Source organism: Calliopsis andreniformis, unplaced genomic scaffold, assembly GCF_051401765.1.
Source record: "Calliopsis andreniformis isolate RMS-2024a unplaced genomic scaffold, iyCalAndr_principal scaffold0022, whole genome shotgun sequence".
NCBI classification, from domain to species: Eukaryota; Metazoa; Arthropoda; class Insecta; order Hymenoptera; family Andrenidae; genus Calliopsis; species Calliopsis andreniformis.
Window position 1 is genome coordinate 2,416,540 of NW_027480432.1, and position 16,395 is coordinate 2,432,934.

A 16,395-nucleotide genomic window follows, 5' to 3' on the forward strand; every position below is an offset into this window, starting at 1 on the left:
CATTGTAAATTACTAAAGAAAAGATAATTTATTGTTTTTGTTTAAATAGTCAATTTTTTATGCATTTATTAATATATTTAGAATCTATTCTTCTTCATCTATGCGATTCTGTACTATTTTACAAGAAAAATACACGGTTAATTGTGTTTTAATATTTTGAAAATTACTTTTGGGGCACCGGCTCCTGATGATACGGCCCTTAAGAAAAGTTGCTCGCGACAACTTCGCCATCTAGCGGTGAAACCAATGAACTAACGTCCCATTTAAAATATACAGGAATCTAAAAACTTATTTATTAATTAATTTATACATAATTGGCGGGTATAGAAGGGTTGTAAGGCTTCTGAAATTCATTATGCAACAATATCAAGCGCCAGAATAATTTATTTATAACTAAAAACCACTCTAAACACTTACTTTACAAATACAGCTAAATCTCGTTTATTTATTAATTTATTGACAACTAGAGCATTCAGAGGTCTTGTCGAAGCATATTAATTTATTACGTAGCAATCTGAAACACAAACATGTCGTAATTAATGCAAAAAAGCGATTATTGTAAATTCATAAGGTGCCTACGCTATTGGATCTACGGATTTTTTGTGCCTCCGCCTATGGCCCCGCCGCGTTCCAGCTTGTGGGCAAGGGACGCGCGGGTGGAAACTCAATTCTCAAATTCCGAGAGATGGCGCCACTAGTTCCGTAGAATAAGGCTCGTATTATCAAGAACCGGTGCCCCTTCGAAATAAATTTTTTTAAATTATTCTGGCGCTTGATATTGTTGCATAATGAATGCAACAATATTTTGCATTCAACAATAAACCCTTCTATACCCGCCATTTATGTATAAATTAATTAATAAATAAGTTTTTAGATTCCTGTATATTTTAAATGGGGCGTTAGTTCATAGGTTTCACCGCTAGATGGCGAAGTTGTCGCGAGCAACTTTTCTTAAGGGCCGTATCATCAGGGGCCGGTGCCCCAAAAGTAATTTTCAAAATATTAAAACACAATTAACCGTGTATTTTTCTTGTAAAATAGTACAGAATCACATAGAGGAAGAAGAATAGATTCTAAATATATTAATAAATGCATAAAAAATTGACTATTTAAACAAAAACAATAAATTATCTTTTCTTTAGTAGTTTACAAATAAATGGGGCGTTAGTTCATAGGTTTCACCGCTACGTGGTGATAGTGTTTCAGTGTCCATGTTTTGGCTAAATTTTTCAAATGCTGTTTTTACAATAAGTGAACAATTTTCACCTGTCGACGTTAATGAACAATTAATTGTAGAGTCTCTCTAAGTATTATGGACCCTTATATTACAGATTTGTAAATAAATAAATTTTTATTTAGAACTTCACAGGTTATAGGCTATAAAAGAGAATGAAACAACTGCAAACATGTTCATGAAAAATTGTATTATACCTATCATTACATAGTATAATATGCAGACTTTGTAATCATTTTCAATCTCTGCATTTTAAATAACATAAACGAGTAATAAACATTTGCATATTACTTGATTGATAAAAAATATATATTAGGTGATAAATCTAGCCTATACTTCGTCAATGCTAGTACTCCACGAGTACTTCGATCTGCCTGTAACAGCCGATGGTCAACTCATATCTGTGATATTTGCTCTAACTTAATTACAGTGTGAAACACAGTTAATTAATAATCAGGTAGGCTTGCAAAAGTTATAGTTAATAAAAGTAATCATTCTTTATTTATACGGCCTTGCATTTAGTACGTAATATTCACGAAATTATGAAAGATGGGTTATGCATGTCTCCGATGTTGTGATGTAATCACTTCTATCATTCTGACTTAAATTTTCTGTGTCACAGTAATTGTCAAAAGAATTCACAACTATACTTCTTTTTTAGCTGATTAAAATGGCAACTCTTGCTCGTAATTTACGCCCCTACTTGAGATACATTCGTAATCAAAGAAGAACTTATGCTGATGGACCAGCTAGCGATCAAATGAAATTTACTTTCGCCGGAGCTAATCAGGTATAACAATCTTTGGACAAATATCTTCTGCAAATGCTCTATTGTATGTAAATTTATAAACTTTCACTGTGCTAATAATTGCAGGTATTTTATGATCAAGCTGTGATCAAACAAGTAGATGTACCGTCATTCTCTGGGTCTTTTGGTATTTTACCAAAACATGTTCCCACATTGGCTGTATTAAAGCCTGGGGTAGTTACAGTGTACGAAGAAGGTGGAGCAACCAAAAAGGTCTTTGTTTCTTCTGGTACTATTACCATAAATGAAGACAATAGTATACAGGTACATTTATGATGTATCAAAGTAATGAGCCAAATTATATCAAATACTTTGGTATAACCGGTTTAAAATATTCACTAACATATTAAAAATTACACAGATTCTAGCAGAAGAGGCTCACCCTGTAGAAGACTTAGATAGTGGTGCAGCTCGAGATATTCTAAGTAAAGCTCAACAGCAACTTTCATCTGCATCCTCAGACAAGGACAGAGCTGAAGCAGCTATTGCAGTTGAAGTTGCAGAAGCTCTAGTACAGGCTGCACAATAAGCCTTGTACAAATATATTAATGTAAACTCATTGCTCCGTGTTAATAATTTAGGCTGTATATTCACCACATTTCTGTCATACTACTGTGTATAAATGCAGTAATAATAAAACAATATTACTAAGTTACATTCATATTAACTTTACCATAAATGAAAGTAACATTATGCAATTTTATTTTATAATTTATTACATGTTAGTCAAATTTTCTTTTATTATAATACAATAAAATTTCTTTTCGTTTAAAAACTATTTAGGTACATTGATTTTGTCGTATTTAACAAGTACTTATAACAGTCATGAAAATTTTAATGTTAAAATTATGAAACAGCATTTTTTATTGTCACAATTAAAAGCTTTAAATAATTCAAATATTTGAGTACGTTTTAGTAACAATGACATCACGGAATATCTCCTAGATATTATTGCACAATAAATATTTTATGTCAAATTTTCAATTGCTGTCTAAAGTATTTGATGCATAATGCCTTACACGACTGACGACTTTTTTAAAAATACATTATAATTTACTGAATATCACTTATACTTCGTTTGTAGTGTCAAATATTTTTCAAACCATCATACATAAAATAGATGATGTGTACATATTTGTACATTAAAAATATATTGTACTGATCAGAATATATATATATATAATTGTAAAATATATTTTCCAGACATTTGAAACATTAATATTTTACTATTTTTCGTTTCGTTAAACCAATAGATCTCTTTACTTTAAACTATACTACATTAATAGTGTGTACTTAAAAACTTTTAAGTAGAAAAACTACAAATATATTGGCACGCTGTGAAATATATTATAACACCTATGTAATATATTGCATCTATATAACAAAGTCTCTTCAAATATAGTACAGGTATGTACACACAGTCCCATACTCTCAATTTGTCCTAGGTAACATGTGTTTAAACTTAATATCTCTGTGAAAAATCGCATTTAAAATTAAGCGAACTAATCTATACATCACGATAAATAACAAACTCTTAATAAAGATGTATGCAAAAATATGATTTTCTTGGCATGACTAGATGCTTTAAACAAATCGTTTCATTGGTTTCTAGTTAATTGGCATTTCATTAATGATGGCAATATTTTGTCTCCACAACACGCTATATTGGTAGTACTTTTACAACAATTGCGACTGAATACTTTTTGTAATTGTTGTAGCGTTTTCAAGCAAATAACAACACAACAAGAGCCACAACTACCAGATTCATTATCGCATAAGCAATCGTTCTGTAAACTAGACACAAAATCATCTACTACTTTGGGTGATGCATCTTTTTTATTAACTTCCTCTGTTGTACTATTTGAGCAATTATGACAATTCTGTACGTGATCGCATTTGCAATCAATACATTTGCATATATCTGCTTCTGCTGTGATCTCCTGTAAAACGTTCCTATTCTTCTTCATTTTTATACTATCTTCTTTTTCTTTATTATCAGTGTTCTTTTGACAGTGTGTCGTTTCAATACTCGTGGTTAATCCTTCTACGTCTACCAAATTAACATTCTCCAACTGTTGCAGTGACTGTAATTGATTGTCTATCTGTAATGGGTATGGTTCTGGTTCAACTAGGTCAACTAATGAATGAACAGCCGTTGGAAAAGCATTTAATTCAGACCAGGATTGTCTCCTCAAAGCAGACGGAGTTGCCAATGCCATGGCGTCTATCCAAGGAGAAGGTATTTCTTCTTCAGATGCTATTGCTAGTTCAATAGCTTCCGATTGTGCTGTTGCGACAACGTTAGTATCCAATGACTGTTCCACTTCATTAAGAGAACCAGTTCGCAAAGTATCACCAATAAATGAAAGGTTCTCTATTCCATTATCAAAAAGCTGCGTTTCACTAGAGGAACTAACGATATTTGATACATGACTAGTAACAGAATCGGTGCTATACAATGGCGCGCTGCTATTAACAGCTGGTTCAACATTTGATTGACTATTATACGTTTCTTCTGTGATGGCTGTACGATTGTCATACTGTTGCACGTTGCTTGCAAAATCTGTTTGCTCTGACATGTGAGCAATTGTGCCGCGTAAATTATCTTGTATGAGTTTCTGCTCCAAATTAATTGAATTAGATTTTGTTACACTATTTGCTTCGTTATCCTGTGTTTCATTCGAGTGATTGTGATCCTGTTGTAAACTCGAATCGTTTGCATCATCAAATATTTTAAATTTACTAAAACTTTCATTATTATTAAAATTATCAATAGTATGTTTGTTGAATTCGTTTAAAATAACATTTTCTGACGTAAGAAGAGTAATTCCAGCGGTTTTACTTGAGTCCAATTGTTCATCAAGTCTGTTTTGCCTTAAGATATCTAACATATTATTTGCAGAAGTTGACTGTTGATCATTTGCACTTTTTGGAGATAAGAAAGTTATACTATCGTTTTGTGTATTACTAGTAGATAATTGTATAATAGCATACGATGGCACATTTGTATTTTTACAAGCTGTTTCGTCAATATCAATTTCAGACTTTAATAAATCATTATTTCTTTGGTTTCCACTTTCATCTTGGTTTCGTTCTGATTTCTATAACAAGCAATATTATGTAATACAACGTAATATAATTACAATTAAAATACATACCGTTTCATCGTTAGTAATTGTTCTCTTGTGAGTTTTCAGGTGACTTTTTAAACTATGTGGTGTAGTAAAGGACCTTTTACAGTTTTCATGAGTACACACGTAAGGTCGTTCTCCCGTGTGTGTCCTCTTATGCGTTTTTAAATGATGAGATGCTGTGAAAGCTTTACCACATCCTTTTTCCCGACATCTGGAAACATAATTATCATTTTGTTTCGGCTAGACTGCATGTTACATAGTTTACAATGGTGCCAACATGAATATAATTGATGTTGGACCTGTACCAATTATGAGAGTTATATTTTTTAATTATTTGTATTTTGTAGTACTAAAATACAAGTGATTATTTGAATTCCGATTATGTGATAAGGAAATAAGATATGATATGCAAGCATAATTAAGCACAAAACCAAGTATGTAATCTAGTAACTAAGAATTCTAAGAAAACATACTTGTAAGGTCTTTCTTGAGTATGAGTACGAATATGTTTCTTGAGATCACTTAAAGTAGTGAAGAATTTTACACATCCAGTCTCTTCGCAGTTGAATGTATTGCCACTGTGAAGTCTTTGGTGAGCTCTCAGTCTGTAAAGGGTATTGAATGCTTTCTCGCAGCCGTTGTGGTTGCATTCAAACGGTTTTACTTTTGTGTGTACCCTAATGTGAATCTTTAGGCTGTACGACGTGAGAAAGGCCTTGCCACAACTTGGTTCTGCACATTTAAATCGATACTCGCCTGAAAGTTTTGAGAATTCCCTCCACATAAAAAGTTTGCTGGACTACCTATTGCTTGCAGTATCTGAAAGCCATGCAGGTCAAAGCGATCCCTTTATACCAGCAGTGATGAATTTGTAATGAATAAAAAGTGTATGTGAAATAAAAGCTTGTAAAGCATGAGCATACTTTCTCTGTGCTACATTTAAAGACAAAATGTAACAATAATGGTAACATCTTGTAGACTCACCTTCTTCCCTTCAATCTTAGCAAGCACAAAAAGAACATCAATATAATTAGTGTAACAAGTTAAATTAGTTGCATGAACATGCAAAGCACATATTCTATATTAGTTATTATACAAGAGTAATATCTGTGATAATGCTATTATAGCATCAGACTTAACATAGATGACTTCTATGGTTAATAGTAGATAAGCTTTCATTTTCTGTAGACATTCAACTTTAATACAAGATGTACTTCAACCACAATAAGTATTCTAAATGTATAAAAATTACCTTTATGGGTTTTCATATGGGTACGCAAATTTCCAACTGTGCTATATGTTCTATTACATCCCTCATATTCACAAATATAACGGCCAATATGTTTTTGATTTATATCAGGACCTGTGCTTTCAAGTGTAATAGTTGCAAGTGAAGATTCACCTGGTAATATATCATCTTGTCCAGAATGAATTCGCATATAAATTTCATGGGGACTAACTGCATGATGTATTGAGCTGTAAACAAATTATAACATTACATTTTACAAAAATGATTTCAAATCAATTATAGTTTTATTCTCAACAATAGGGATTTAATGTTTTGTCATATACAGTACATACTAAAATTTGCCAGTAAAAAACAAAATATATAATACTACGCATGAGTAACACTTGGTTGAGTGTATTATTATTTGTGGCTATTCATAAGCTAAATTTATAACATTTTCAACGAAAGCGCGTGCACCGTGAAACAAAAAATTAAGGGTCTAATTTCAAAATGTGTTATATCCATATAAGGATTGGATACAAAATACGGTTCGCCGCACAAACTAATGGTTTACGAACAGCTCTCAATTCTTCCTGCATTTTTCTCACAACTTTAATATAAACGTAATGACGAAAAAGAGTGTTTCATCTGTATTTAAAAAGAAATCTATCTTGAACTCGAGTAATCTTACCCCGTGTTGTCATTAGGTAGCCTTTCATCGAGAGGAGTTTCATCTTCAGAATATTTCTCATAATCGAACACCGCGCTCTGTTCATAAACCTTGCTGAAATTGGTTAAATCTAAACTGTCGTCGAGGCAATCCTGAAGATCGTGCGTTACAAGGATATTATCAAAATTTTCTTCGATATCATCGGCGTTACCGACCTCCCGAAATTTTTCACCTTCCCACGTCGCCATACTTTTCTGGCTGTACAAAACAAATCATGAAGCAAGATGAATACAGACGGGTATCCAAGATCGTCAATATGATTTTTTGAAACAGCTCGATCGATATGAGACATCTCCCTTATCGTCGGTTTACTTTGGAGCAGTTTCTGTTATCTTCATTATAGACGCAGTACTTTTGGGATTAGACGATAAGAATTTCAGTTTTCCTGTTAATGTTAACAAATATGGAGGGGGTACACTTCGTTTTTGAAACCACCTGTAGGAGAGATTATATAACAACACTGATCAGCATACATCATAGTACAGTTCGTGTTGTATTCGGTGCATCGCGTGTGTTTGTACATCAGCTGATCAGACATGTGCTCCAAAAGAACACCACGAATTCTTTCGATACAAAGTCATGTAGTGTCTGGTTACGTTGGTAATAAAAGTGCAACGTTTCCTTTACAGGTGACACATCCACGTTATATTTCATTAAACAGTTTTCTACGCGGTCATGGTATTCGCGACGTCATTGATATCAGCTTGTTATCATCCTCAGTTGATTGCACATTTCCATGAAACTAAAGGTTCATATTTTCCTGTTACAAAACTATTTATAGAAGCTTTAAAATCACACCTAATGATAATGAAAGATTTAAATAATAACAATGAAGCATTCATTTTGGAGTATACTCCTATACATAACATGTCAAAGACAAATTTTTTTTCTAAATTTATATAGTATGATGAAAAACAAAATAATTTTTTTTTTATTCAGTTGTTAGGCTTTGAGGTAGATGCAATTAATTCTGTTCAATTGTCCAATCACACTGGGTACAAAGTTTTTAAAGGTCAAGTACTAAATGATAAAGATTTGGGTAAGATTATTTTTTTTTTGAATATAAATAATGTAGAGTATTGACTTTTAAAAACTCGAATTTCATATCTTTTTACTATTATTAACAATTGTTTTTTAGAGGATTTGATGGATGGTTTAATACAAAATGATTTAGACAATTATACTCATTTACTCACTGGATATGTGGGTTCAGCTTCTTTTTTAAAAAGAATAGCAGGAGTAGTTCGCACATTGAAGAGTAAAAATCCTGACCTCATATATGGTAAATAAATATGAATAAGATATCTATATTAGAATGATTAATCTATATTAGTTATGGATCTTTTATGGAAGTCTGTGATCCTGTTATGGGAGATGATGGAAAAATGTATGTTCCTGAAACATTGAAGGAAATTTATAAAACAGAGATAGTGCCATTAGCAGATATTTTAACACCCAATCAATTTGAAGTAGAGTATGTTAAACACTTTTTTTTGGTTTTATCATGACTGAAGTGAAAACAGCAATAAAACTGGTGATTATTTCAGATTACTAACTGGTATCAAAGTCAGTACGGTATCTGAGTTGCAAAATGCTATAAAGGAATTACATAAAATTGGTCCTCAAACAGTTGCTGTCTCATCAACAGAAATTGATGATAAACTAACAGCTGTATTCAGTACTATTAAAGGTAACGAGATAATGAATATAACCTTGGGTTCAAATAAAACTTTTCTGATCATATTGCATGTGATTTCAGATAAGAAGTTAATAAAAATTGACATTCCTAAGATTCCAAGTAATTTTACGGGCTCTGGAGATCTTTTTGCTGCTTTGTTTTTAGCTCATACGTACTTGCAAGATAATATAAAAGATGCGATCGAAAAAACCGTGAATTCCCTGCACAGTGTCTTACTTCAAACTTATGAACATTCTCAAGGTACGTGGAATGTCAATTGTTATTTCCATAAAGATATTAAAAGATAATAATTCTACTTGTATATAAATATCAGCATGTCGCGATGAGAAATCACAATCTGCAAAGAAGATCGAATTACGTCTAATACAAAGTAAAAATTGTATTGAAAATCCGGAGATACGTTTACGCGCACAATTTTCCTAATTAAATGAAATCTAGGGTAATAATATTCTATATGTACAATAAACTTTGATGCAATATATCTACTGTTGATACCTTAATACGTTTACAACTATGTATAATGTTGTTGATGATGATGTATATGTTTCAATGTCTTCCAATAATAAATAACGAAACATTAATGTGAATTACTTTTAATAATGTTTACTCTTCTATGTAAAAAAGTAACCAAAGGCTGCTGTCGTCTTACAACAGCATAAATATATTTACACACACACACACAAACTATGGTAACTTGTAAGACTTCCATCACGTGTGAAGTTATTCGCAATAATTTTTTAATGTTAAACGAGGTACAATGTTCATAGATTGGAGTTCTTGGAAGAGTAACTTGCAAGCATAAGGCATAGAAATCGTAGAAACACACGCACTTGAACGGCAACTGTGGCACCATCCAGTATATGCCATCAGGCCACACTTGTTGCATACATCAACATCAAACGCATCACTAGATATCATGAGTCTCTCTATTAACATCATACTAGCACCATATCCGATCAAACAATCTCTTTCCATCTCACCCAACCGTAAACCTCCTTCTTTAGCGCGTCCTTCGGTTGGCTGTCGTGTCAGCACAGCTCTTGGTCCTCGAGAGCGAGCGTGCATTTTATCTTGTACCATGTGTTTTAGTTTCTGATAGTACACCTGCGTTTCAGAATGTATTTATTAAATAACAATCATAAAATTGAAAAACTTTCTAAGGGTATTAACTTACTGGGCCAGAATAAATATACGCTTGCAATGGCTCTCCTGTGATGCCAGAATAAAAGAAATCTTTACCCAAGTAGTTGTATCCATGCCTAACTAATTCTTCACAAACGTCTTCCACTTTTGAACCACCAAATGCTATAAAAAACATGTACTATTGATACAAATCGTTATAACGTTTTTAAAAATGACAGTATTTATAGTAAAATATACCAGTGCCGTAATGAAATTGTCCTTTCACAACGCCAGCTTTTCCAGCAAGCAGTTCTATTAACTTTCCGACTGTCATACGAGAAGGGAAACCATGGGGATTCATAATCATATCAGGACATATGCCATAATCATTGAATGGCATATCTTCTTGTTCCACAATTAAACCTGTGTAGATGTATAAGTAATGGTAAGGCAAAAAAATATATTTCGGTATTTAAAACATAAAAAATTAATGTACGTACCAGTAACACCCTTTTGTCCGTGCCGACTACTAAATTTGTCACCTATTTCAGGCCTTCGAGTTTGCCTTAATAATAATTTAATTAAAAATGCATCTTCCGCGTTACTGGAAATCATTACCTTCTCAATATATGCAGGAACGGGGCCTTTAAAAACAACTGGAACATCCTTGTACTCTGTCTGCGTTTGTACATTGCCAGAAGCTACTGGTCCAATATTTGCAGACGGTGCTGACTTATTCACCATTACCTATATCAAGGAATTGATTAATAAAATTATAATCTAATGCATGTGTTGATAACCATTGACTATAAAAAGTTACCTTTCTATTTTCTACCATTTCGCCTGGCGCAGCAATTCCATCGCTATCGATGATATCGTGTTTCCATACAGGTTTTTTCGTATTTGTATCTATCAATGGGCCCATTATTCTATCGTACGTTTGATTAGCGTATCTTTTTAATGTACATTTTGCATTCCGATATATTAAACATCTCCCATACCCTCTGTCAATCGAAGCTTTGTTTAATATGAGGGCATCTTCGATGTCATAACCGCTATAAGACATAACAGCTACTGTTGCATTTTGGCCAGCTGGTAATTTATCAAAGTTAATCAATTCTATCGTTCTAGATTTGACCATAGGTGCTTGAGGGTATACTAAGTTATACATTAATGTATCGATACGATTGCGCTGATTATAACCAATAGTTCCCATTGCTTGTTTACCCATAGCGCATTGGTAAGTATTCCTTGGACTCTGATTATGATGGGGATATGGCACTAATCCAGCGCAAACACCGAGTAAGGTAAAGGGTTCAATTTCTAAATGAGTTGTCTTTTCATTAATGTACGACTCATTAAACGCAATAGAGCTGTCATTTTCTTCATTCACATCCAAATATTCAATTAAACCTATTAACAATGTCATAGTAGTATTAGATTAGCATATAGAACGATTAGTAAATCCACTTTTTTTATCTACTCACCTTCTTGTAAGAAATCTTCAAAACTTCGTACACCTTGTTCAAGTAGTTTTATATGCTCATCTTGTACAAGAGGTTGTCCTTTCTGTACAATAATATAAGGTCTGCACAGTCGTCCCCCATCGGAACTGATTTGAATACACCTTGATAGAAATACAAGATTATAGTAAGCTGTAGTATTCTATATATTAATCATTCTTTTAATAGAAATATTACCTGTGCTGATGCTGAGTATATATTGAAACAAAACCATTTATAAGACCTTTTCTTCTGAGCAATCTAAAAACATTTACTAGCCTCTGATAATTTTTTACTATACCTAAGATATTACCATTTAAAAACACCATGTAAACATTTTTATTATTGATCTCTTCCCCACCAAGAATATTAACATTTTCTACTCCTAAGTTGAACGCTAATCTTACGATTGGTTCCTCCTCAATTTCTGTCGTAATATGTGTCATAAGAGCTAAATTCTTTACTAGACCACAACCTTCTCCTTCAGGTGTGTCACTGGGACATAGCATTCCCCATTGGGATGGTTGCAGAGATCGTGGACCAGATACTTTTCTGGTTTTTTCAAATTGCGAATTAACTCTTGTCATCATTCCAAGCGCCGAAATGTAAGAGAGTCTGGATAGTACTTGAGTGACTCCATGGCGTTCCATTTTAAATCGTTTAATAGTCCAATTACCAGAAGATATAGCAAAAGCTAATCCATTCGTTATTTGATCTTGTCTCATGTGTTTTACAATATCAAATTGTGCTGCTTTAATTTTGGGTATATTTTTGTCGGCAATTTGTTTTAACTCCCAATTGAATCTTTTAAATAAATCTTCGAACATCAGAGACAATAGAGAGCCAGCCAGTTCTAATCGTTTATTACCATAATAATCTCTATCATCCACAAGTTTACCATCTGTTTGTGCTTTCATAACTTTACGAATCATCAAGGCAATGTAAGTTGCTTTCATTTTAAAATTAAAATCTACAACCTGTATAGAAGAATATTACAGCAACATTTTTTATGTACTATCATAGCAAAAAAATTGTTAAACTACTTACAGGAACATGAGATAAAACATTAGTTGCAAGTATATCCTTCATTTCATCTGTAATGCTAGATTTTATTACTGAAAATCTTTTTTGTTTTCTCTTGTTACTAAGAAATCTGAAAAATCAATATGATCAGTATATAATATTCGTAACTCTTTATTTAAATAAATTACCTTAATGCTTGATTTTGAGCAAAAACACTCAGAACATGGCACTCCTCCAAACTTGGTGCAAATTTTTTCATGAATTCTTCCTCTGTACCAATGAGTTGCATGATTTCTTGATCACTCACAATACCCATTGCTTTAAATATTATAGTCACAGGTATATCCTTGTAAAACAATATACATAATCAATTATATCCATAATATATGAATACATAAAGTAATATGTAGGAACTTACATCCTGAAAAATGTTATGCCTCATATAATATTTTCCATTTCTGCCTACAATATTAGTTTTCGTTTTTCTCTCATGAGTAGAACTGTTACAAGATGCCACAATGCACCCTTTACTATCTTCTTCTAAAATAATTCTGTTTCTAAGCATCTGTTCTTGTATAAGAATCACTTTTTCCTGTCCATTTATTATGAAATAACCACCAGGATCATGTGGACATTCATTCATCTTTGCCAATTCAAAATGAGATTTTCCAGTTAGAACACAATTTGAACTTCTTAACATAATGGGCATCCTAAAAAATAATGACCAGTCTAAATCATTTTTGTGTTCCCTTTTAATATTTTAAATATATATATAAATGAAGTTTATACCTTCCAATTAATAAATTATTCCTAATTATTGGTTGATGACCTCTAATGTATTCAATATCCACTGTAATTGGAGCAGAATAATTTAAATCTCTTAAGCGGCATTCATGTGGAGTAGTAGACCTAGTTATATTAAAACCTTCCTCAACATTAGGTGAACCAACATGTACATTCAAATACCTATTACATAAAATACACTTAATAACAGTTCAATAAATGACATAAAAAGATATAATGACATAAAATAATACTACTTACTTTACATAAAAAAGGGGATCAGCATCACTGAGTACTTTTTCATTTGCTTTTACTATCTTCTTTATCTCTACATTTATAAAATAATTAAAAGAATCGATGTGTTGTTTCACGAGACCTTTTCCTTTAAGAAAAGCAGGTACGAGTTTCCACTTATCCTATAAAAAAATGATATCAGTGTTAATCATTTTCGTATGCAAAGTGTATCAAAATATAACCTCTCCCGTACCTGTATATGTTTTACTACTTTCTTATATTTCTCTTCCGATTTAATATCATCGTATGCGTTGATTTTCATCTCGCCCATTTTTATATACATAAGACGTGCAAAGTTACCGTGCCAAAAAATTAAAAGAATGTTATCAAAAGTGTTGTTTCATTACAGCATCTTCTTAACGTTTTCTCTTTAGAGAACATGTTCAGTCGGCGTGAGTTAATCTATTAACCTATAAGACAAAATGTAAGTATAATATGCAGGAACCACCAATAAATTAATACTGAAATAAAAGAAAATGTATAGCATATTTTTCCTAATAGTAATGAATATTATTTTAAAACTGCTACAAAGTACTATAAACATATATAGTTAATTGTCGATGGCCACAACCTTTTCATGGTAATGTAGCAAAGCATATGACATGATTAACGTCGTCAAATTTGTTATGTAGTTGTATGAAAAATAGAGATAACATGGTATGGCTTGACTGCACAGACCGAACTATCATAATCATATTAACTGCTGAATCACTGTGAGTCCGTAGCCCATACACAATTGCGTCGGTTTGCGATAAATTAAAATTTGAGAAATATGAAACCTCACGTCTGTAAATTTGTGAGACCATTGCTTAGGGGTTTTCCAAAATTGACCAATAAATTCAGTGTTAGAGAATCATCCCAATATCATAAAATAGATGATCACATTTTTGGATTAGATCATCAACAGAGAGAGGTTTGTAAATTGATAATATGCACGATACATTATTCATAGGTCATACATGAGTTCACTGTTGCGACATGCATGCCCTCTAACGACTATTGGACGATCTACAATCGATATTTTTTAAATTCAAATTTTCTTCCATTCGAATTTGAAATTCGAGTTTCGATATACACGCGCGAAATTGGTCCTTCTTTTAAAAAATAATAAAAGTGACGTTTCATTTCATATAGTTGCGGAAACTCGTCTTTAATTTTGTGCAAACGGAGCTTGCTCCGAAAGCTGCTGACATCGACAGAAAGAATAATTTTGATGATCTTCGAGTACGTAACAAATTATTTAAGAAAAAATAATCTGCTGCCTAAAATGCCTAAAAAATCATTCGAACATCATGTTTTAGTTGTTCTGGAAGAAACTTGGTGAATTAGGTTTATTAGGAATAACAGCAAAATCAGAATATGGCGGTACAGACGGCACATATTTGGATCATGTTATTATTATGGAAGAAATTAGCAGAGCATCAGCAGCTGTGGGTCTTAGCTATGGCGCGCACTCGAATTTATGCATCAATCAAATTCACAGAAATGGCACAGAGGAGCAAAAGTACAAGTACTTGCCGAAGGTATCATAGGTCATCTAAATGTAATTTCTAATTTGCCTGTGTAAAACATTTTATCTGGATGTAGCTCTGTAGTGGAGAACACATCGGAGCACTTGCAATGTCAGAGCCAGAATCTGGTTCTGATGTAGTATCCATGAAACTGCGAGCTGAGAAGAAAGGCGATTACTACGTTTTGAATGGCAACAAATTTTGGATCACGAACGGTCCTGATGCAGAGACATTAATCGTTTATGCAAGAACAAACCCTCATGCGAAGAAGCCTCAGCATGGCATCACAGCGTTCATCGTGGAACGAGGATTCGAAGGGTTCAGCACGGCTCAAAAGCTAGATAAATTGGGAATGCGAGGTTCTAACACTGCCGAACTTGTCTTTCAAGACTGCAAAGTTCCTGGTAATCTAGTTTGAATAGTTTGTTAGACCTCTGCACTTTGATATTCTAAAGCTACAAAAATCTTGTTGAATTGCAGCCGCAAATGTACTTGGAGAAGTGAACAAAGGTATATACGTTCTTTTCAGTGGTCTGGATTTGGAACGACTAATACTAGCGGCTGGCCCTTTAGGGTAAGATTCCTCTAAATTTTTTTGATATACTTTATGAAACAGTATTTTGATCTAGAACATCTACTTTGTTCCGAACAGTATCTTGCAAGCATGTTGCGACGTTGCATTCGATTATGCACACACAAGGAAACAATTTGGGAAACCTATCGCCGAGTTTCAACTGATACAGGTGTGGTATCAAATTATCATTATTGCAGAAGCAAAGAATAAGATAATGATAATGTTTCAGGGAAAGATAGCGAACATGTACACAGCCTTAAGCGCTTGCAGAAGTTACTTGTACTCTGTTGCGAGATCCTGTGATAAGGGACACGTGAACAGGAAAGATTGCGCAGCGGTGATACTTTACAATGCTGAAAACGCTACAAATGCTGCCTTAGATGCCATCCAAATACTCGGTAAATTATTTCAATTGTATCTTTTCACTAGCTAAGGACTCTTCAGCTAAGTTTATGCAATTTCTATTAGGTGGAAATGGCTATATTAATGATTATCCTACTGGAAGACTCTTAAGGGATGCTAAGCTATACGAAATTGGTGCTGGGACCAGCGAAGTTCGTCGGATGGTAATTAGCAGAGCAATTACCGAGGAGTATTCATAAGAAGAGAGCTACTTTAAAATGCTCTAAAATAAATATATATTTTGTATAAACTTGGGAAATAATTTTCAATATTTTATCTAAACCAGAGTTGCCTGAAATTATTTTTATTTCCTTTAGATGTTCTATTTCACACCACAGATTCATCTAAGCG

General features: G+C 33.0%; 5 protein-coding genes across 7 annotated transcripts; 3 read left to right on the forward strand and 2 right to left on the reverse strand.

Moving 5' to 3' along the window:
* Positions 1 to 1,479: 1,479 nt before the first annotated feature.
* Positions 1,480 to 2,697, forward strand: Atpsyndelta (ATP synthase, delta subunit). Its single transcript, XM_076390914.1, has 4 exons — positions 1,480 to 1,691; positions 1,896 to 2,024; positions 2,109 to 2,306; positions 2,404 to 2,697. Exons 2-4 carry the CDS (start codon positions 1,905 to 1,907, stop codon positions 2,569 to 2,571), a joined length of 486 nt encoding a protein of 161 aa, XP_076247029.1. The 5' UTR covers positions 1,480 to 1,691; positions 1,896 to 1,904; the 3' UTR covers positions 2,572 to 2,697.
* A 940-nt stretch (positions 2,698 to 3,637) lies between these two features.
* LOC143186999 (uncharacterized) lies at positions 3,638 to 7,499 on the reverse strand. 2 transcript variants are annotated; one of them, XM_076390912.1, is made up of 5 exons: positions 7,096 to 7,499; positions 6,429 to 6,652; positions 5,650 to 5,932; positions 5,201 to 5,387; positions 3,638 to 5,143 (listed from the first exon to the last, which is right to left on the reverse strand). In XM_076390912.1, the coding sequence occupies exons 1-5, from the start codon at positions 7,320 to 7,322 to the stop codon at positions 3,641 to 3,643; spliced, it is 2,424 nt and encodes an 807-aa protein (XP_076247027.1). In that variant the 5' UTR covers positions 7,323 to 7,499; the 3' UTR covers positions 3,638 to 3,640. The 2 variants fall into 2 exon arrangements, with proteins under 2 accessions (XP_076247027.1, XP_076247028.1); XM_076390913.1 differs by lacking the exon at positions 7,096 to 7,499 and adding an exon at positions 6,161 to 6,175 and having other exon boundaries at positions 5,650 to 5,995; positions 6,429 to 6,537.
* A 74-nt stretch (positions 7,500 to 7,573) lies between these two features.
* Pdxk (pyridoxal kinase) lies at positions 7,574 to 9,420 on the forward strand. Of its 2 annotated transcripts, none has more exons than XM_076391104.1 (7): positions 7,574 to 7,763; positions 8,074 to 8,173; positions 8,273 to 8,416; positions 8,488 to 8,608; positions 8,682 to 8,824; positions 8,894 to 9,073; positions 9,147 to 9,420. In XM_076391104.1, exons 1-7 carry the CDS (start codon positions 7,671 to 7,673, stop codon positions 9,254 to 9,256), a joined length of 891 nt encoding a protein of 296 aa, XP_076247219.1. In that variant the 5' UTR covers positions 7,574 to 7,670; the 3' UTR covers positions 9,257 to 9,420. The 2 variants fall into 2 exon arrangements, with proteins under 2 accessions (XP_076247219.1, XP_076247220.1); XM_076391105.1 differs by having other exon boundaries at positions 7,747 to 7,882.
* On the reverse strand, positions 9,407 to 14,265 carry Rpiii128 (RNA polymerase III subunit RpIII128). The gene is made up of 14 exons (XM_076391078.1): positions 14,129 to 14,265; positions 13,751 to 13,967; positions 13,525 to 13,679; positions 13,270 to 13,446; positions 12,899 to 13,190; positions 12,669 to 12,826; positions 12,505 to 12,610; positions 11,656 to 12,434; positions 11,443 to 11,582; positions 10,776 to 11,368; positions 10,456 to 10,702; positions 10,214 to 10,378; positions 10,008 to 10,138; positions 9,407 to 9,937 (listed from the first exon to the last, which is right to left on the reverse strand). Exons 2-14 carry the CDS (start codon positions 13,838 to 13,840, stop codon positions 9,554 to 9,556), a joined length of 3,417 nt encoding a protein of 1,138 aa, XP_076247193.1. The 5' UTR covers positions 13,841 to 13,967; positions 14,129 to 14,265; the 3' UTR covers positions 9,407 to 9,553.
* On the forward strand, positions 14,221 to 16,331 carry LOC143187106 (isovaleryl-CoA dehydrogenase, mitochondrial). Its single transcript, XM_076391089.1, has 8 exons — positions 14,221 to 14,470; positions 14,692 to 14,781; positions 14,859 to 15,080; positions 15,145 to 15,472; positions 15,549 to 15,642; positions 15,721 to 15,811; positions 15,872 to 16,040; positions 16,111 to 16,331. The coding sequence occupies exons 1-8, from the start codon at positions 14,330 to 14,332 to the stop codon at positions 16,242 to 16,244; spliced, it is 1,269 nt and encodes a 422-aa protein (XP_076247204.1). The 5' UTR covers positions 14,221 to 14,329; the 3' UTR covers positions 16,245 to 16,331.
* Positions 16,332 to 16,395: the final 64 nt, after the last annotated feature.